The 20,978-nt window shown below is 54.8% G+C and overlaps 3 protein-coding genes across 3 annotated transcripts; 1 reads left to right on the forward strand and 2 right to left on the reverse strand.

The window, feature by feature from the left end:
• Nucleotides 1–934: 934 nt before the first annotated feature.
• Nucleotides 935–3,059, reverse strand: VOLCADRAFT_91611 (uncharacterized protein; the record flags this gene model as incomplete). The annotated part of the gene is made up of 7 exons (XM_002951156.1): nucleotides 935–1,047; nucleotides 1,092–1,210; nucleotides 1,253–1,458; nucleotides 1,726–2,099; nucleotides 2,295–2,444; nucleotides 2,523–2,654; nucleotides 2,990–3,059. The coding sequence occupies 7 exons, from the start codon at nucleotides 3,057–3,059 to the stop codon at nucleotides 935–937; spliced, it is 1,164 nt and encodes a 387-aa protein (XP_002951202.1).
• Nucleotides 3,060–9,719: 6,660 nt separating this feature from the next.
• Nucleotides 9,720–14,164, reverse strand: VOLCADRAFT_120939 (uncharacterized protein; the record flags this gene model as incomplete). Its single annotated transcript, XM_002951157.1, has 8 exons — nucleotides 13,817–14,164; nucleotides 13,642–13,716; nucleotides 13,412–13,508; nucleotides 12,434–12,587; nucleotides 11,834–11,963; nucleotides 11,091–11,225; nucleotides 10,476–10,546; nucleotides 9,720–9,828 (listed from the first exon to the last, which is right to left on the reverse strand). Exons 1-8 carry the CDS (start codon nucleotides 13,916–13,918, stop codon nucleotides 9,720–9,722), a joined length of 873 nt encoding a protein of 290 aa, XP_002951203.1. The 5' UTR covers nucleotides 13,919–14,164.
• A 481-nt stretch (nucleotides 14,165–14,645) lies between these two features.
• VOLCADRAFT_42845 (uncharacterized protein) lies at nucleotides 14,646–20,392 on the forward strand (the record flags this gene model as incomplete). The annotated part of the gene is made up of 9 exons (XM_002951077.2): nucleotides 14,646–14,717; nucleotides 15,056–15,139; nucleotides 17,648–17,744; nucleotides 18,041–18,132; nucleotides 18,570–18,698; nucleotides 19,059–19,250; nucleotides 19,362–19,426; nucleotides 20,010–20,109; nucleotides 20,264–20,392. Coding segments are annotated over 9 exons (960 nt in total), but the record flags the coding sequence as incomplete, so codon positions are not given.
• Nucleotides 20,393–20,978: the final 586 nt, after the last annotated feature.

Genomic DNA, 20,978 nt, shown 5'->3' on the forward strand with positions numbered 1-20,978 from the left:
AGCCGGTTTTTCAGGCTGGCCCAGCGTTTTGTCGGGCGGCTTGCCCGGGGCGGCCCCCCCGCCATTCACCCCGCATGCGGTGAGCCATGCCGCTGGCGGACTTCAGAGGCCCCAAGTAGAGGGGGCCTTCCGGGGGCTCTTGGACCCCACACCCTCGCAACGAGGGGAGGAGGAGCTTTAGGGCATTTTCTAATGAGGGGAAAAGGAAGATTAACGAGTTGGGCTTATATATGACTCGCGTAGGGTTTAAGGCACGGAGAAGCGATACTCTCCGCAATCCCCAAGTGGAAAGGCGCTGGCTCGTCCGTACACATGTGCATTACGAGAGTAGGTGTTTTGCGTGGTCAGTACTGCCAGGGGGGTGAAAATCCCCCCCCCGCACATCACCAGCGCGCATATCAACAGGAGGATTCATTCGTGTGAGCACCCGTACTTACCGACCTTGTATATGTACGACAGGTTCCGGAGCTATGTGAACGGATGCGGGCAGACGCGCAGCGCATGACGTCAGCCTTGGCGGCCTGCCGTACAGCAGGTCGTTTGCAGTTACAGAACGAGCTGAGTACGGCCATGGATGCGTCGTACCGCGAGGCGGAGCGATGCAGCCAGTGGCGGCGGAGGGTGCAGGTAGGGGCGTTGTGTATAAGCGTGTGTGTATATATGTATGTATGTATATGTGAGAGAAGTCACAGACGCTACCGTCGTGCTTCTGTGACTGTGGCTTCATTCCCCTCCTGCTTCCTGTTTTGATGTCTGGTCTGTCGGGGTTCCCTTTGTCCATCCGAACCACCGCAGCAACAGGAGCCTAGGGGCCCGTGGGGGGTTTTAGCCCGGGTGTGTTGACTGCGTTGTACTCGACTCGTACGTGTGACACGGCTGAGATACGCTGCCCTCGTACTGCCCTCGTACTGTCCTCGTACACACTCTAATGACATCAGTCCCATGTCGTCTTTAGGATTACACCCAGCGTTGTGAGGACTCGGGGAGTCTGTCTGCCGTACTGGCGGCGACGGACGTCATCAACCAAGCGCTCCAAGACTGGCAGAACTTCACGAGCAAGGAGGTGTTTGACACGCTACGGATTGTCGTACCGCCGCCGCCGCCAGCAATGCGGCGAGCTGCCTCTGGAGTAACGACAACGGCGACAACGGCAGCAACCACCACGATGAGAACAACACAATCATCGGGAGCGCCAGCGGCAGGGTCGGGGCTGCGGCCCCAAGGAGGCGGCAAGACGACTGATTTAACCGACCTGCTGGGGATTGCGAATACGGTTTTTGGCTCGTTTGCACAACCGCCGCCGCCACCGCCGTCTTTGGCGGCGGAGCATTCGATGGCGACGGCGACGACGGCACGGGGCATCAGCACAAACCCCTTTGCCGCCGCCAGCGCCAGCAACGGTGCGGCAAATCCGAATCCGACGTCAGGAATTGAGCTCCGGCGGGCGGTCGTCAACCCCTTTGCAGAGGCGCACCCGCCGCCATCACAGCCGCAACCAGTTCAATCTCGCGTATCTTCGGTGACGCCAGCCCGCGTTTCGATGGCAGATTGGGATCCATTTGCGCCCTTACCGCCGCCGACGACGACGACGATGGCGATGACGCCGCAGTCAGCGGCGCCCGCCGCTGCGCCAACGGCGGCAGCGGCGGCGGCGACGGCGATGGCAGCCGGAAGAGGCGTCAGCTGGGGCTCCTCAGCCTTCCCCCAGGACCCCGCGGGCCTTACATGGCCACCCGCGGTGTCGTACAATAACAACAGCTCGCAGGCAGCGCCCTCCCTGGCATCAAGCAGCCCGTTTGTGGTATCCCCGTCGTGCGCCTCTGTCACTTCAACTGCATCGACGCCTGCCCCCGGCGGCGGCGGCGGCGGTGCCGCTACAGCAGCGCCGTCCACGGGGGGTTCGCCGCGGGGCCCGCCAGGCAGTGGCGCCGCCGCCACTAGCGCCACATCGTTACCGTCGTACTTGCAGCCCTTCAGGGATCTGCTCATTGAGTCGACCTCGTCCTCCGTTGCGGTGGTTCCGGGAAATCGACCGAACGCTGTTTCGCGAACTTCCGGGCCGGGGGGAGCTGCCGTACCAGCAACTGCAGCGGCGGCGACTGCGGCAACAACAGCAGCAGCAGGCGCAGAGCTGCAGCAGCTCTTTTCCGCCGCCGCCGCTACAGACGGCAGCAATGGCGGCAGTGCTGCTGCTGCTGCCGGCGTTTTGGAATGGCAACCCGAGTTTGAACGTCTGGCGTCAGAGCTAAAGTCGCTCTGGGTTTCCTCAGCATCGGCATCTCCCTCATCCTCACTCGCTTCGCATCGCGCGCCTTCGTCATCCCACGCCTCCACGTCCACCTTTTCAGAAGCAAACAAGGCTTCCAACGGCGGTGTCAACGGCGACGCGATGACGCTGCTGCCGGTTGTTCTGCGGCATGTCAAGGGCATGTGCGAGGCGCTGGCTGCGCAGCATGCGCTAAAGGTGGCGGCGGCAGTGGCGGCGGCGGCGGCGGCACCGCCGCAGCCGCACGCGACATTACCTGATTCGGCATCTACGGCGCAGGGCAGGGGGGTAACAGCGGGCAGCGGCAGCAGCAGCGAGCTCCGTCGGTCGAGCGCGGCTGCATCGTCCACCGCTGTCGGCAGCCCGGGAGCCACGGGCGGCTCCGGCTCTGGCGGGGCCGGGGCGGCAGTAGAGGGCGGGTTCTTGGGTTTTGGAAATGGGCAGGCCGTCGGGGCGGGCAGCTGGATGAGTTTCGGAGCGGGAGGGGGGGCACCGGCTGTGGGTCCTTTGCAACAGCACCTCCTAACGCAACAACACCATCGTCACCATCAACATCACCATCAACATCACAATCATCATCAGCGGCAGGAGCAGCAGCGACAGCAATAGCTATATAGGAGCAACGGCTGAGCAGCATCAAGCTATACATGGAAATGGATTAGGAAAGGGAAATGGGCGGGTTGCGGCGTCGAGTGAGTCCTACCATGTCTTGGTAGGGCGCACCTGGCTGGCTAACCATGATGCAGGCCAGGGGAGGCTGTTTCTGCTTCTGCTTATGCTGGTAGATGGGCATTGCTTGGGTCGCTAGCCCTGCAGGGGGCGATACAGGAAGGTGATGCGATTCCAGGACCAGCACCTTGTGCGCCAAGACGAGAAGCTGGAAACGAAACCAAGAGGGCGCAATCCTCAGCGCCAGCTTTTGCGGTGGTGTGGATGAGTTGTATGGGTTTCCGTATATCCTTTTGTCCTGCGCGTGTGTATCTTTGCCTTGATGTGTCTTTATTTGTGTGTCAAGGGAAATGTTTTTTGCCTTGATGTGTGCTAGGAAGGGATTGTTGCGCAATGCGAGTGAGAGGGTGGGGGTGGCTCGGGTGTAGCTCGTGTAGAATGTATGGAGGAATCCGCCGAGTAGAAGGGAGTTGGCATTGCGATGTGATCCTGTCTGATTTTCTTCGAGCAAGAATCCTGTGCTAGGGTTCGATCCCCAACTCGGATATTTTTTATCTTGTCAGTTTATTTCTGCTGCAGCTGTTTTGTTTAGTGCTGTCTGTCTGGCTGGCTGGTTGGGGCTGGCTGGGGCTGGCTGGCAGACAGATAGGGCAGGCAACAGAGACAGGGAGGTGAGCAGGTAGTTATTATCTGGCTTCGTGTCCTCAACGCTGTCTACTTCCTGTATTGACATTCCGCTTATTATTCTTCAGTTTAGGGTTGAATTGCATGTGATGTGCTGGTGATGGCGAGTTTAGGGGTAGGTGTAATCTGGCGCATATACACGGCTATGTCGGGGAACAGCATTCGGGAGGCAGGTGATTCTGACCTTGTCATTAAGGTAAAAGGGTCATCATTCAAAATGAAATGAACAGCTTAGCGAGGAAGAGTAGCAAGGATGCGGTGCGCGTACGTGTATGTATACATCTTTTATTGAACTAAGCCGTTCGTGTGTGTACGGTGTACAAATTTAAGAGCAAATGGACATTTCCATTTTTATTTTGGTTTTTAAATCCGATGCGGAAACCATGATGCGTGCTTGGGTCGGCATGCGCGCTTTGGGCTCCGGGGCTGTGGGCTCTGGACAGCGCATGGCGTAGGATTGTTTTGGGAGCGGTAAAGCGGTAAGCTGATGACAAATCTGTGCGAGTGTGAGTGGCCTTCGCCATGTCAATAGTTAACCATTTCCTAGGTACGAGTGGTAGCCGATAGTTCTTATTCTGCCCCTCTTTACCTGTGTTGTCGATTCGTACGGCATATGATGAATCCGTCCGTCGTTACCAAGATGACCCGTCGAAGGAACGAAACGATCAGACGACTATTGTTTGGGTGTGTGTCGTGAGAGCGCAGCCCGAGCCACCTTGCCCGCGCACGCTTCTTTCAGCAGCTTCACCGGCGGGGAGTTTGAGGCGGGGTCCGGGGGGGGGCCAAATATTGAAACGGCCACATGCACGCACTCAGCGGTCTGGATACGGAAATATGCTGCTACGGCATCTTTAGCCGCCCCGGTAGTATCTAGACACCGCTCCTCGCAACGATTCCGCTTCTCACGGCCCTACGTCCACGTCCCCGACTAGAGTTGCTAAACAAAAAACAAAGTAAACTTATAATCGAAAACATGAATGAGTCCAAAGGATAATTCACGACCTAAACATATATAGCCTTTTGCAGAGGTCTGCAAATATGACCTTTAATATATGGCCTTTTGCAGCAAGCGGAAATCACGGAAGCTGTGGACTAAAACGCTGGCAGTGCGAATGTGTATATTGTGCGTGCACCTCTCTTTACATGCTACTGCGTGCTGGATTTCGCCAGCCCCTGTTAGCCGACCCCTTGGATCCGGACCTTGTACGTGTCGCCCTAGGTAACGAGTAAACCTTCCATCTTTTTGTTATGTGCTGGTGGAATGAACGGAATGCTCGGTAAGATAAAAGTAGGTGATAGCACATTGCAGTGTCCATGCCTGTCCACGAACCGCCGTATGAGCCAGCACGTCGTGGAGTAGTTTCCCAACCCCGCATCTATCCACCGTCAGTGTATGTAGCCCAAAAGTGCCTATGTGTGTGTGTGTGTCTCTGTCTCTGTGTCTGTGTGTGTTACATGGTCGTGGGTGAGTTCCCCGTACCTGCAAACCGCCCTAACACGAGCCGAGGGCTCAAGGGCTGCCAGATCGCCTATAAGCACCATCCTGCCTCGCGCTTCTGTTTGCGTGTTACATGTATCGATCCGGGCCTGACGGTGGCCAGGGGCACTTAACCGTATACCCCAACGGGAACAACCGCCGAAGTACTCCGTATTGGAGGGGCGTTATATCGGTCATAGTCCTAACCGTTCTCCCTTATCAACGCAAGGCGCCGGCACCTGATCGAATCCTCTAGCCAGCTACATACACACCAGCTCAGAGGCCAAGCTACTTCTGATGCACAGAGCGCATCCTCTTCAGCTGCGCCATCTGCAAATGCACTCACACCGGTGCCAATCGCCATCCTATCCTTGCAAATCCTGCCGCCGCCGCCTGGTTTCATTATCCAACCACCATCGGGTATACAGCCTGGTCCAGGCCCTGTGCAGGATTAATCTTCCACCACTGCTCTGCGGCAGTGTATAGATAGATCTTCATGGTGAGCTCGACCAGAGTCTCTAAGTCTGGTTCCGTGCGACTGTCGTACAACCGTATAAACATGGCACGATACTGCAGGAATGGCCAGGGTGCGCAGCTTCGTCAGCCTGCTTTTTATGTTTCATATTTTACTTCGTTTGATCATATACCCGCTGTAAAATTGCATTGGGTTTTTTTACGCACTTGCATTGCCATCGCCTCGCGCCTGTATGGCACTGTGTGTTTCCGTGTCACGGCACCCTTCTATTAGGATTGGACCCCAGCCAAAATTAAGGTTTTACCGAATCAGTCACACGATAACAGCTCCACGATAAGGATTACGACACGACCAACAGGATTAGGATTGGGACCCCAGCCTCAGAGTTAGGATTGCGGTCCGGCCCCAGGATTAGGATTGGGACCCCCCCCCAGGATTGGGATTGGGACCCGGCCACAGGATTAGGATTAGACCCCCCCCCTAGGATATGGATTAGACCACCACACTGGATTAGGAATTAGAAGTGGTCCACCCCTGTTGAGATTAGAGGATTGCTGACCGGTACCCACCCCCTGGATTAGGGGATTGGGACCACTTTGCACCCCTCTGCCTTGATTAACCTTCCCTTTCGGCATGGTTAATCGACCTCTTGCCGCCCGTGTATCTCGATCATCAGCAACTTCGTGAAACGTTTTGGTTATTGACTTGCAAATGCAGGGCAAAGCTGTTTTTTTTGTCAGTTTTGAAACAAAACTAGGTTCTTACAGGACGAGGTTCGTTAATGTGCTCTACACAGATCTGCGTCTAGACCAGAGCGGACACAAACATATAAGGCTTATAAGGCCCCACCAACGTCTCACATGCTGCCCATCACAACCAGCATGCACCGTGCACATGATGCCAACCGCAGACCACAGTGACCAGGCCCCCCTAGTAATGACCACCGCAACAAAATATATAACAGTCGATCGACTTGCGAGAAAGCAGGTGCGAGGTCGCGCAAAAGATTTATTTTCGAAAGCGCTAACCTACACGGTGCCCACAATTTACACTTTACTCACATGCCCAAGACAAAAATTGTGTGTGCGTGGGTGCGTGTGTTGCATCTGTGATAATGTATGCCTCCTGAGTAATCTACACTCGTGCACAGAAGAGAGGTAACAAAAATGTCTCAGCCTCCTGATCTCCTTCATCCTGTGGTGTCCTGTCCGCTGCCGACCTTTCCGCAATTCACTTCTGCTCAACCTCAACCAGCTCCGCCACTCCAGCAGCAGACTTCTGGTGGGTACACCGCGAATATTCAACTGCAGAGACAGGATCCCGCTGGCCGAGGAGAGGCAGCAGCAGCAAGCAGCCATAACTTTGATACATCGAACGAGGAAGAGGAGGGGGAGGAGGGGACGGAGGAGGAGGAGGAGGAAGAGGGGAGAAAAGCACTGCCTGCCGTTTTCGCAATTGGGAAAATTCAGTGGAATTGGCAACCATTACGTCTCTCACTCCGCCAAATGTCGTACCCACAGTACGGCAGCAAAGCGCCAATCAGCCTCCAAACCGCTAACGGCCAAGTTAGCCACGGATCGATGCTTATGCCCGAGAGTATGTGTTATTAGCTGTTAATAGCGCACAGCGTGATGCAAGTGATACACACACACGTCGCTCTAGGCCCACGGTTGATTACACGTACATGCCGTACGTAATACGCTAGTCCGCCATTGAACCGTTCCGTAAAGGGCAAATCGATGGATAGACACATACACACATATGTGCATCCATTCATACATACATACTTGCATACATAAGGAGTGAAGATAAACACGCGTTCGGGACATGCAGGTGCGAAAGCTGATCCTAAGATAAGAAAGTGGTACTCAACGAAGTGTTGCATCAAACAAGCATCAAGCATTTCAAGGCAACGGGTCCGGAGGAGGACCAGAGGAGAGAAGATATTGGCGCAGCCCCTACATCACATCACATCACATCACATCACATCACACATAGCTCCGACAAGCGGGTAGATTGGCATCACTCAGGCGGCACATCCCCGCACACGCGGCGAGCGACAGTCCCGGCCACACGACCCCACCATTCGCCCAAGTCGGCAGTTAAAAATACAACAGACAGAAAGACAGTCCGGCCAGACAGACAGACAGACAGACAGGCGAACTACAAACGCAGCGTAGCACCAGAAAAGCGACACCAGAAAAGAAGGGCCACCCCAAGGACATGTCCACCAGATGCAAAGTGCCCCTACATCTGCAAAAAACGCAAGGTATAAAACACACACACGCTCCTCCTGCTAAAACCCGCTGCCAACAAATCGACGTCAGAGAGGAGCGCAAGAGGGTGATATAAAAGAGGTAAGTTAGGAGGGCGCGCAAAGACATGCAAAGGCACGCACATGCACAGCGGGTACAGCACGTGCACAAGCACACAACCAAGAAAACACAACGCGACGCGCGTTTTGTAATGCATTATTACGTAACGCAATGCCGCATTGTTACCACGTTGCCGCTTCCGCAGCTACTCCATCTCACAAATCACCTTTTCCCGGTAAAGCTTAATAAAAAGAAGTGCTCAACCGCCGGGTCGAACGCATTTTAGTCCAAAACTAAATCCCCAACCGCAAGCCTCGCCGCCATTTATTTATCAATTTTTTCGATTTCTGAATTTTATTCATTCGATGCGGGCCTCACTCGACAGCCGGGACTCGCTCGATCCAAAAGAAAAAAGTGAATCAACCAACCAACCAACCAACCAACCAGGTGCTATTACCACCTTACCACCATCACCATGTCCGCTGCAATAACGATACATGCATACATACACACATACTTACATACATACGTACTAGAAGCACTTACTTGGCGTGAAGCGTATGACAGGATCCCCGTCATCACACACACACACATATCTGTTGTTCCTCCTCCCCCCAAAGCCTTAACTCATAAACCTCTCCACCTCCGCTCGCATGGTATCTTGACAATCCCAAATAATGCCGCTGTGTGGAAGTTGTTAGACCGAGGGACCGGAAAAACACTTTTCGCTCGCAGCAGGTGAAGCAGGCTGTACGAGCTAATACGCATCCTGTTGGTTTGGCGAAGAAGAAGGGCGCAGAAGGCAGTGCACAGACAGAGCAGGAGATACATAACACAGCCGGCGGTGGCAGTGAGGACACAGCAGGGACAGCGAAATTATAGAGACAATTGTTGTTGGCGGACGTCGCATCATACGACTGTAGCATCGACAAAGCATGTGCGTACGGCAGACTAGGCATATTTTTTTCCTCACAGGACATATTTGAACATCTGCAAAACGCGATATACGACCGATCGAGAATAATAATCTTGTGTACACACACGCTTGCTCGCAAAACTTTTCCTGTGGTGGAACTCGCGTCTGTCAACTGAACATTTGTGGAGATAAAACAAAGTACTTAACTTTTAACGCCACCTCGAGTGGAAACAGCAGGCTGTCTCGCGAAGTGTGTGCGCAGACAAGTACATAACGTAAACGGCAGCAGCAGCAGCAGCAGCAGCAGCAGCTGGTAGCGCTAAGCCTCGGAGTATATATAAAACGTATGTAAGACACAACAAAAATCGTCTGCTGCAATTTCGTCGACGAACCAACACCACACTTTGCAATTCCAAACCTGTAAAAACCTTAAGGAGGGAAAAACGTCAGGAGTTGCGTCATTCTACGAATCCGCACGTCATGCGGCCATAAAAAACAACTTGCAAGGCCCGCCAAGCAAAACATCTATCGCCCTTGCTAGACATTACAAGTTGTAACCATCTGCTAAGGCTACTATTACTACCACCACCACCACTACTACCACCACTACTACCATCACTATCACTAATATTACCACCACCACCACCACCACCATCACCACTACCACCACTACTGCGCCGCCTTTCTGCCACAAATGCAAGGCATGCTGGCACCGCCGCCGCCACCCAGGCCCGCCCGCCGCGTCCCCGTCTCCCCCTTTGTCAAAACAACCCCATCAAACAAACCGCGTCAGACACCAGTTCGCGTCGCTCCCTCCGCTCCGATCCGTTCCCTTTACTTCATAATAGATACGAGTGCGGCCAGTCAGACGTCTCGCGATGTCGATGAGTGGCTCTTCCCCTCCATCCCTCGCCGGCCTATCCGGAGGCCTCCGCTGTGGGTGAGGATGCGGAGGTGGGTGTGGGCGACAGCTCCTCTTCCGCCTCCTCCTCCCCGTCGTCGGAGGGCCGCTTCTCAAACATGTACCTAAATATTGGTGTGGGGGGGGGAGGGGGGGTGGAAGGAAAAGTTGTGGTAGTGGTGATGGTGTGGGGAAGCTATGTGCAAGAAGCGAAGGGCCCCAAAAATGCCGATGTTCACATGCCACTACTAGAGTGGGAAGTGGGGGCCAGGAGCTCCCCGAGGAGAGAAGTAGATGAAAAGGAGGAGACAAAATACTTGGAAAGGTTTTCAAATAATATAATACAATCCGCAACCACCACCTTATCTCCCACCAACATTGCCATTAGCGCCTAGTCAGAAGCCGCACTCCCAACACCCCCCTTCGGATCCAGAAGTTCCCCAAGACAACACCCCCTCACCTTATCATTAATCAACACAACACCCCCCTTCCATGCCGTCGTTGTATCCCATATGTCACGTATCACATCATCTCCATCCGCCAGCGCTCACGCTGAACGGATCCAACCCCTAAAAAATAACCAACCGGCGCCCCAGTCTACCTCTCCTTCATTCCCTTTACCCCCCCCCATCTCTATCCCCAACACACACAAAGCCCGAAGTAACCTCCCCCTTACAAAAGTCAGGACCGTGATCTTTTTTAGCCCAATAAGTAGCATTGTTAATTCAGTCAAACTCCAGTAACTTTTCAACCGGTCTCGCAGGCGACCCACTTGTGACAGCGCAGCAGGGCAATGGCGGAGGCGGCGACCTCAGGATGGATGCCCAGCTCGTCCATAACCGCCTGAAAGCCGGGAGGCAAAACCCGAGAGGGGACCGAAACGTCACCTCGCCGGGGGCTGAAGGTGTCGTTGGGGGGTGGGAAGTTCCCCGGGGGGGGACGGAAAAGGGTAATAAGTGCCCCGGAAGAGGAGCCCCTCGGCAGCCGTTAAATTCGTGTTCAGGTCGCAAACCCTGACCTTGCCGTGAATATCGTGAATGTGTTCTTCTCCTTTTGCTTTCAGTCCCCGGAGGAGAACGGAAGAAGAACAGAGGACTAAAAAATCAAACCCAACGCAGTCCAGTCCTAAAACCCTAAGTCGTCCGGCAGCTGCTGAGCTCCCAATCCCCTCCCCACTGCTCCTCCTCCCCCTCCTCCTCCCCCTCCTCGTCAGTACCCTTCCCCGCGAAGTGCCACTAGAGGCAGCGACAAGAGGACCTGGTGGGCAACACCCTGCGTACATCAATCGTCTTTTGTTTGTCGTACCTATCTGCAAATCAGCGGTTTCCGTAACCCTAATCTCCCCTCCAACCCCAAGCCCCCGTAGCCCCGGCCTCCAAACACACACCTTCATGTGCTGCAGCAGCGCATCGAATTGCCCCGCGCCGAACCCGTGGTTCCGGAGCTGGTCCCTCTGACTGGTCAACAGGGTGGAGGAGGCGAAGCGGGCCTTGCCGCCCAAGGCGCAAGTCAGGAACTCCAACTGCATGTGACCCGGGGGGGGGAAAGGAGGGGGGAAAGACGAACCACAAACGAGTGAAGAAGCTGCTGCCCCAGGGCAAGAGTGTACCAGACGTAGGACTGACCGAAAGGCGTCCGTAAAGGAGGAGGGGGAGGGGCGCAACGACCCGGCACTTCTCACTTCAGCAGACGGAGGAGGAGAAGAAGAAGAAGATGGAGGAAATTTGATGGAGGGAACAAGCAGAGCTAGCGCGACAAATACTGAAATCCTGGATCGCGTCTAAGCGGCATAGGAACTGCGGGATGGGAGGCGGTATCAGCAGCAGCAGCAGCAGCAGTAGCAGCCGAGTCAGGGATTTCCACGAAGGACCCTGATAGCCGCGCCGAATACATTCCTTTCCCTTTTCCTGGGGTAACCGTGTGCACGACCTTGCTCTACATTTCTTTAGCTTACACTTCACCAACTTAAAACTTGCCAACTTAAATTTCCAAGTTCCAAAAACAAAATAAAAACCTTAACTCGTCCAATGAAATTCAAAACTTAAGAATGGTGGTGGAGCGCGGTATTGTGAGGAATCCAGATGGTAAAGGTTGAAATATTTGGATTCGCCTATATTTTGTCGTACATACCGTGTGTGTCTTGAGGTTCTGTTCGTTGGCGTCCGCAAACATCACCTCGCACCGTTGGTCGTTGCGCATTCGGTTGTAGAGGCTCTCAACGGCCGCCGACAACGTCTCCCACCCGCCCATGCTCTCATATCTGCGGGGGATGGGGGAAGGCCGGGGTCATGCACATCATCTCGCGTACATCCCGAGCAGCAATCCCGAGCTTCCAATCAATGCAGCGAAATGTGGGGTGACGCGGCATGGTGTGAGGATGAGTGGAAACAATGTATGAATCTTAAACTTAAAATAATGATACATTTATGAATTGTGCGATGACAATTTATTTCTCGCGGAGGCGGCAGCGTAATTGAAGCTCTCAATCGGCCTTAATGGATTCAGAAATGAAGCCAGATTTATTTTAGATCACGCACAAGGCTATTGGAGGAGATGGAAAGGAGAAGGAGGAGGAGGAAGACAAGATGAAAAATATTTATTAGTGAATTTGTTAATCTAGTCTTTCACCTCCTAATGAATTATAAAAACCAACAATCGAAATACACGTAAGCAGCAACAAAAAAAAGAATACCACAACCCCAGTAACACCCTCATGGTCCGTACACTCACACGCAGTAGCTGGCTGACGCCCGTCTGCCTATCGAGGTGGTGTGTACGGGCAGTCCCGTAGCGGCCTTGAGCAGTTTTACCTTGGCGGCCTTGAGTGGTCGGTTGCTGCCCCACCCCACCCAGAGGGCCCCATGGGCGGGGGAGGAGAGCGCTCCTGCCGGCGGGGAATACCAGCAGACGGCGGCATTCGTGCCGAGTGCCGAGGAGTGATACAAACAGACAAGCGCAAAATAAACGGACACGTCTGTGCGCATGATCGGTGTCTGGGTGCGTCTGTTGTGTGTGTGTGTGTGTGTGCGTGTGTGTGTGTGTGTGTCTGGAGGGTTGGTTAACCGTCCGTAACCCCCACATGGCTGGGAGGGGCGGAAATGGGGTCGACGGCGGAGGAAATGGATTGGGCAACGCAGGCCCGGGTTTCGGAGCGCGGATGCGAGGAGTGCGCGCAGGCGCGTCCTATTGGACTCAGCACGCAGGTTAGGCTGCACGAATACATCTCCGGACCGCATCATCACTTTTTCGGTCGAGTGTGTAACCTGAGAAGCTGCCTGGGCGTCCGGCCGAGCCATTTGCTGTCGTTCGTATGGCCGGTGTGACAAATACTTTAAAGTTACTGGATGGCGGATGCTTTGCACATACCACACGGCGCCAACCCTTGTCTGATCCCTTAGGCGTCCCGTAGGGATATGGGTATGTATCACGGCTCCCGTTGCACCTTTGTAATGCAACTCCAGAATGTGTAAAACAGATACGCAAACACAGACACGTGTGCCACGCGCGGGAGAAGCTTTCGAATGGAATAACATCTCTGTCTGTTGCAGACCTGTGGAGAGAACTATGTGCATGCGGCGCAGCAAGTGGCATCGAACGGGGCGGGCGCACACGGGCTGCAGCGCGGCTATGGACAACATGATACAGACTTGGAATCACAGGCTCAAATAATCGAAGTTTTTTGATACAGGGAAGCGCAATTGAGCTTACCCAGCGAGTTGTTTGGTAATGAGACGCCGCACAGTGCGGTGAACGTCTCACAGACGCTTAGCAAGTCGTTGATCAGTCCATCAGGTAAATTTTTGTCCTGTGCCATGTAAATAAAACAAACCAATGGGTCAGATTAATCCTTGCAAACCCTGGACAGTAGAAACACCTCAGACACTGGCGGTCACAGAAGAGAACAACCCGACGGTACTCCGCAGAGGTTCGCTTCGCACCTCTAGACATGTAGCTAAGTGCTGGGCCGCTAAGGCGACAGCTGCGCCGCGTTCCTCGGGCGGGGGCGCCTGACGCTTTAGTGGGGCGTATGGGGCGGAGAACCGTTTCGAAAATGGCCATTCAAATTCGGTGCAACGTTGTCTGCTTATGAAGCAAGCGTCCCTCTACACCTACCGGTCCGTGGAGCAAGACGCCGTGCATAGCCGGAAGCGACAGCAGCTTCTCATGCCAATCGGTCACTGCCTGATGGATTGTGTTCACATCATCTTGTGCCATCGCATGTGAGCCCCAGGGGCAAGGCGGAAAGCAGGAAGGAAAGATACACGCTCAACCGTCGCTTGATAGTCTAACTATGCCGAACTGCGCAAGGTTTCACTATTCCGACATTTGACTGTATCAAAGTTATAGAGGTAAACATACAAAGCGGTTCAAATGGTTGGGATATGTTCCAGGACACCTGCTGTATAAGGTACAGTCACCGCGCTTCCCTGCCGCCAACCATGTTGCATACCTAGGACAACTATGCTAACTTTTATGAGGCATGACCCTTTCTCGTGATGAAGGCGGGGTAGTTGGTCAAGACGAACGTTGGCTTTCGGAGCGCAGCGCTTCACATGAACACCCTCGCTCATTCCATATCCATAGAACCATCTAAGCCTTTTACAATTTTGTAAGTTTTGAGAGTCCTTGTCTAGGGTGCTTAACCTAGTTTAGCCTTCCGTTATATACAGTAATACATCGCACCACGGCTAAGTCATGCACAGTCAATTTCTTTAAGGAATAAGGAAAGTTTTTGCTTATGGTTTTGCGTGCAATTTGACCTACTTGGGTGCTCTTGTGCTAACTCGAAATGGTCAAGACACAAAAGAACCCCAAACGGCACAAGCCAAATGACGATGAACCGTCAACAAGTGGAGATGACGCCGACCGCACTGGAAGTGAAAGCGCTGATGTGGCCGGGGCGAAGGCTTCCGGTGGCGGCGGAAGCATTGGTCAGCAGACGAGCGGCATCCGTAACAAGCAGAAGCGCTCTGAGCTTTACCACAAGCTGAAGCACCAAAAGGAGGCAAGCGGGGTGACCGCTGCTGTGTTTCTTTCCCGTACACCGACATTCGTACACAACGTGCCCCTTCCGCCATCTCCATGGAGCCTGCTCGCCGCTCTGAAAGGACGGTGTCCTGTGCACCATGGATGCTTTCGATTGGGTTGACGGTAGTTGTCTCTCTGGTATCATCATGCCTCAAGCAAACACTTTTCTGTCAACATGCATACTTTACCCATCCCAACTGTTCTTCCTGAGCGAACAGCTATTTGGGGCCCCTGTCCTTGTCTTCCAGTTTCCAAGTACCTCTTTCTCTCTCTCCTTTTCCCAACCCTCTGCTGCAACCTCTCCTCAACTTCCAGAAGACCAAGGCTAAAGAGCGGCGCAAGCGACAGAAGGACGCGGCACGCGCGGAGGAGTTGGGGCTGGAGCCGCCACCCAAACCCGTGCAGCATGTGGGTGCGCGCGAAGGACCGGGCTGTACCTACATACGGACCGGATTGGGGTTTTAGCGTAACGTTATTAGCTTAGCTTAGTAAAAGCGTGGCACCAGAATTACACAGCTCAGCATTCGCCACACATTGAATCTAGTCGCGAAAAAGGCAAGGAAGGAGGGAGGGAGGGGGTTGGGGAGGGCGGTGGGGTTTATGGTTCCTGATTAGGCAAGAAGGACCTCCCTAGGGTCACGACCGAGGGGGTGGGCTTGGGCTTGGGAAGGGGCAGCGAAAGGAAGGAGAGTGGGCCGAGGACGGGAGGGTGGTGGGAGGGGAGCACCAGGTGGCGGGTTCATGGGATTGAGGGACACGGCGGCGGTGGAGCCCCTGCAGGCGAATGGCAGCCGGGGTGTCAGAGGCAGAGATCGCAGCATGCGCCTTCACAGGAGCGCGTGTTTGTTTGGGGGGGCGGGTGGAAGGGGCCCTATGTCGCAGTGTGGGTACACGGGGCGGTGGTAGTCGGGGGGTAAAAGGGGGGAGAGGCCTGTGCTGTGTTTATTGTGTACTGTTCCGCTCGTGGAAGGGGGGCCGGGAGAGAGGGAAGAAAAAATAGAGTTAAGAAACACAAAGAAACTGCAGCAGTGTTTTTTTTAAGTAATATATTCCTTTTAAGGAATAAAGAGGCCATTTTGGGCTTTGGAAATAAGGAACAAATTGAGGCCGATCCGTACATTTTCATTCCTCCAGCCAAAAACGTCCATTGCTGCCAGATTGCTCCGAAGTGTGCAGAACTTAGTATTTGCAATCATAGAATAGATATGAGGGGCCGTAAGAAGGTCAAGCCCGTGAGTCAACGCGGCATAGCAGAATGTATGACCGGTCCTTACATAGCCAAACACGCAAAAGGCAACGACTTGAACGCCGAACAAACACCAAAACAGCAAGATAAGCCTGAAATTTTTCCTGATAAAGGCGTTTGGGACGGCGGTGCTGTTGTCGGTAGTGCATCGGCAATGGTGTTGCTGCCAGCGGCGACCGATGACACCCACCCGCAACCGCCTGGACGAGCACCTAGCGCTGTGTGTGCGGATGTTTACCCAGGACCTGTTCGACCTGGGCACGTTCCCGTTCCTTGACGCACTGAGGAAGTGGCTGGACAGCAGCAGCAGGGGCCGGTACATGATGAACCGGTAGAGTCCCAGTGTGCTGTGGTTTGCAGTGGCGGGTGACGGCCTTTGATTTGCTATGCGGTTGCTTGCTTTGGGCCTTTGCTTGGTCGGATTTACTTTTTGTTCACAAACAGTGCCAGAACTATCTATGCATGTGCATGAAGAGTGCGCACATGAACGAAAACGCGCCAACTCAGTGTGTGCCTCTTGGTCTATGAGGGGAGTTGTAACTTATCGGGGGGTCTGGGGGGGGCGTAGCCCCCCCCAGCGCCCCACACTTAGGGAATACATTACGGCGACCCTAGCATTTTTGTTACTTAGGTTGGAATAAATTGAGACCCCCCCTAAATGAAAAAAAATCACTGAACTGCAGACGTTTAAAGCTGCAAATTTGAGCAAAGTAGCAATCCAAAGCAAATCTGAAAGCTGTGCAAACTCTTCACCGACATGTTTTAGGAGTCGTGCACACCAGTAGTAGTCACTAGCCGTCCTCTGCGCATTGACGTACAGCGTTGTGTCAAAGGGTGTTGCTGCCGAAGACGTGTCGTACTACTACTACTACTATTACTATTACTACTATTACTACTATTACTAGTAGCAATAACTTCGTGAAGAGAATGATAGGTGTATGTTGGTCCGCGCGGCGACCCACGGATCGAAGAGGGGGGCTTAGGTGCTGGGTTACCCCAGCGGCTGTGGGAGGGCACCTGCCGCAGCCGCTGCCGCTGCTGTTTATCCCCACTACCATCCATTCCTCAACCTCCCGTCCCGCCATCCCCTATCCACCTTCCAATCCCATCACTCGTTTGTGGCAGCAGCTTCACTCGTTCGTGGTTCGTCTTTCCAACCCCCTCACCACCAAGCTCCCAGCTTAGGGCTCCCCCGGAGGTTGGCGTCTTGGGCGCCTTGCCGGGCCCCTTGCTGAAACCCTTAGCGGCTTCGGCGGCGGCGGCAGCGTCTTGCATATAAGTCCACCCGCCCGCCCTCCGCATTAGCATGTTCGGGTTTCACCTTCCCCGGCACCCCACCCACACCCACACTGGACCTCAACGACAATCTTACGAGACCAGATGATGACAACGACCCCACAGAATATGTCGGTATCGCAGTAATGAATGGGCTTTACTTCCGGAACCACGGGGGGTCGATGACGTCATCGCGCCCTGCACTCAGCAGCAGCAGCAGCAATTTCGGACCTCCTGGACACCGTGACAGCAGTTCACTTTCCACTTTCCCGCACGTTGCATGTTTACCCGCACCACACACACGTGTGTGTATGTGTGTTTCCCGCCCGGTTTCCCGCCCGGTTTCCCCCCCGGTTTCCCTCCGAATGTTTTCTCAACTTTCCCCTCCCCCCCAGACTCTTGAAAACACCCGCGAGGCGGATGACACGATGGTGGACCCAGAGGACGCGGAGGTCATGGCGGACGAGAACGATGACGAATTTGCGGGTGTGTGTGGGGTGGGGTGGGGTGGGGGTTGGGGTGGTCGGGGGTTGAGGGGGCCGGCGGCGGGGAGGGTTAGGGCGGGGGCGGGGCCCCTTCCGCGGCCTCCTTGGACATGTCAGCGCTTTGCTCTTTGGAGTTGCGCATCCTTGCAGTTCCCCCCTTTCTGTTTGGGTGCCGATTGCTGTTTGGGTGCTTTGCTTCTGCTTGCATCACATATTTCATCCCCTGCTCCCCATCCCCCCGCCACACGCCACACTCCTCCCGCCCCCGCCACACGCAACACGCGGCGCGGTTCGCTCATTTAGCCCACTTCGCCAACGCCCGAGCCCCCAAGGTGCTCATCACGACGTCGTACAAGCCCTCCAAGATCATGTACACGTTCTTATCGGAAATGCTGGTGAGGGGACATTAGGGATGGACATACAGACAGACAGACAGACAGATGGACAAGGTGGTGGTGGGGAGGTGGCAGGACGGAAGGCGCTAACCTTTTGGTGACGCTGAAAAGGGTAGAAATTGCCACAAGAATTAGGAAAAGTTATAACTTGTAAACAGATAATAATTTCATTTTTAAATTCAACTCTAGTGGTTTGAAGCATGGAAGCTAGGTAGTATGCAGCGTTTCTTAAATTGAACACTCAAAGCTCATGTGCTTAAAAGAGTCCCTCCGCGGGACCGGGGTCCAACAATCAAGCTAGTAATTTTGCCTGATGGCTGGAATGGACGAATGAGGGGGGGCAGTTAAGTGGGGGCTGCTCTACACGAGGCTGACCGACTGACCTGTCAACTGTACGACATGCCCCCCCTCTCCCCCCGCAACCTCCCCTCCCTAAGGAGCTGCTTCCTTGTGCAGAGTACTACAAACGCAACGGCTTCCCGCTAAAGAAGATCGTCAAGTTCGCCGCCAACCGGGACTACACCGATCTGCTGGTGGTCAATGAGGACCGAAAGCAGGCAGGAATCGTAGGGGGGATTGCGGGGGATTGCGGGGGAGGGGATGTAAGGTGGTGGGGAAAGGTCGGGGGGGTTGGGGAGAATGAGGGACAGGACCGTCCAGCTCAGCTCAGCTCAGGACATGACATGACAGGACAGGACTGAATCAGGGAAACGACGACGTGGAGAGAGCAACGGGGCAGAGGCACCCACGACATGCAGTGTCATGAACTACGAATGACTTCGTAATTACCCAAACTCCCACGCACCCACACGCCCTCGTAACCTCCTCCCGCCTCCCGCCTAACCTGCTCTTGGTTCCCCCCACGCTTTGTGCATTCTCCACTCCCCCTCCCTCTCCCCCTCCCCCTCCCCCTCCCGCCCCCTCAGATCAACGGGCTACTTCTGGTGCACCTTCCTGACGGCCCCACCGCTCACTTCCGGCTGTCAAATCTGAAGCTGGGCAAGGACATAAAGGGACACGGCCGTACAACCTCCCACAAACCCGAGCTCATACTCAACCACTTTGACACGCGGCTGGGACACCGACTGGGCCGCATGCTGGCATCGCTTTTCCCGCAGGTGGACAGGGGGGGAAAGAGGGGTTACATGTGTATGTATGTATGCATGTATGTATGTATGTGGTCCCCGACTTCATCCCCTTCCCCGGCCTCATGCCGTCGTGACTCACAGGACCCCCAGTTTCGCGGCCGGCGTGTGGTCACCTTCCACAACCAGCGGGACTTCATATTCGTGCGGTGAGTGAATGTGTGAATGAGTGAGTGGATGAGTAAAGTGAGTGAGCGAGGGAGTGCACATGTGAGCGAGCGAGGTAGCTATTAGCGGAGTAGGGTGGTGGTGGTGAAGGGCAGCAGACAAGAGCAGTGAGTGCGGGCGGCAAAGGAGGGGCTGACAGTTCTAGCCGCATGGCAAAGCGGTAAAGCTGACAGACGACCGACGGGCTGGCGGTGTGTGTGTGTGTGCGTGTGTGTGCGTGTGCGTATGAAGGCCACCAAGGAGCACATGGCACGTTCCCGTTCCGACACTTTCTCCCCTCCTGCCCGGGCGCCCGGCTCCCGAGAATCTGCTTCACTCGTTCGTGGCTGTCCCCCGCAGGTGGCTTCGCTCCCAACCCCAACCCCGTTCGCCAGCGAGACCTAACTGCCCTAACCGTGCTTTCGTTGTTCCCCTTCCTTCCCCATCTGCGCCACCCACCGACACCTCATACTGTTGCTTGTTGCACATGATTTCCTCTCCCCACCTCCCCTCCTCCCCACCTCCCCTCCTCCCCATCTCCCCTCTTCCCCACCTCCCCTCCTCCCCATCTCCCCTTCTCCCCAGGCATCACCGGTATATCTTCGAGGAGAAGGAGACCCGCGACTCGGGGGACGCCAAGGGGGACTCCGCCAAGAAGAAGAAGGCGGTCACAGCTCGACTGCAGGTGAGGGGAGCTGCTGCAGCTCCTGGCAGCCCTCTCCGGTTCGTGCCTGCTCGGGCTAGCTGGGCTGCCGAGATGGGTAGCTGGCTGGCTGGGTAGCTGGCGTTGTCTTACCCGGTCTCTCCCCAACCCCCTTCGCCTCTCTCTCTCCCTTCAGGAGCTGGGGCCCCGCTTCTCCCTGAAGCTGCTCAGCCTCCAGAAGGGCACCTTCGACAGCCGCAACGGGGAGTTCGAGTGGCTGCCCAAGAAGGAGAACAAGACCAGCCGCCGCAGGTTCTTCCTGTGAGGCAGCAGTAGCAGCAGTAGCAGGAGGAGGAGGAGGTGGGGGAGATGGAGGAGGTGGGGAGGAGGAGGGGGAAAGATGAACCACGAAGGAGTGAAGCTGATGCCAAGGAGGATAGCCTGATGCGCCAGAAGTATGTAAAAACAAGTGACTAACCAGTGGCGACTTGTGAAGGAGGAGTCCTCGCGCCTTTAAAAGATAGCGGAAGACTACCTACCAACTCGATGACACCACCCTACCTGCCTGCGTCGTGTGATGGACGGATGCAGCCCTGGGCTCACCACCATCCCAACATCAGATGACGATGAACTACGCACCTACGAGAGCCGAAAGGGGCCTGTCGGCCTAGGGTCTAGTAAACAATAGACCCTATAAACGATACTGTAATAACCTCGCTAGCTAGAACCATGCACCTATATACATGCGAGTACTCCGTCCGTAAAGCTTTTTGCCGTCTATAGATCCTGCCCCAGTATCATAGATAGGGCCGGTCCCTGCCACATATGAGGGAACGAACTGACAGCTAGGCATTTAATATCAAACAGGTGTCACCGGTGACCGAGCGGCAGTCGTCGAGCTTCTCAAGAAT

The sequence above is a fragment of the Volvox carteri genome (genome assembly GCF_000143455.1).
Source record: "Volvox carteri f. nagariensis unplaced genomic scaffold VOLCAscaffold_22, whole genome shotgun sequence".
NCBI classification, from domain to species: Eukaryota; Viridiplantae; Chlorophyta; class Chlorophyceae; order Chlamydomonadales; family Volvocaceae; genus Volvox; species Volvox carteri.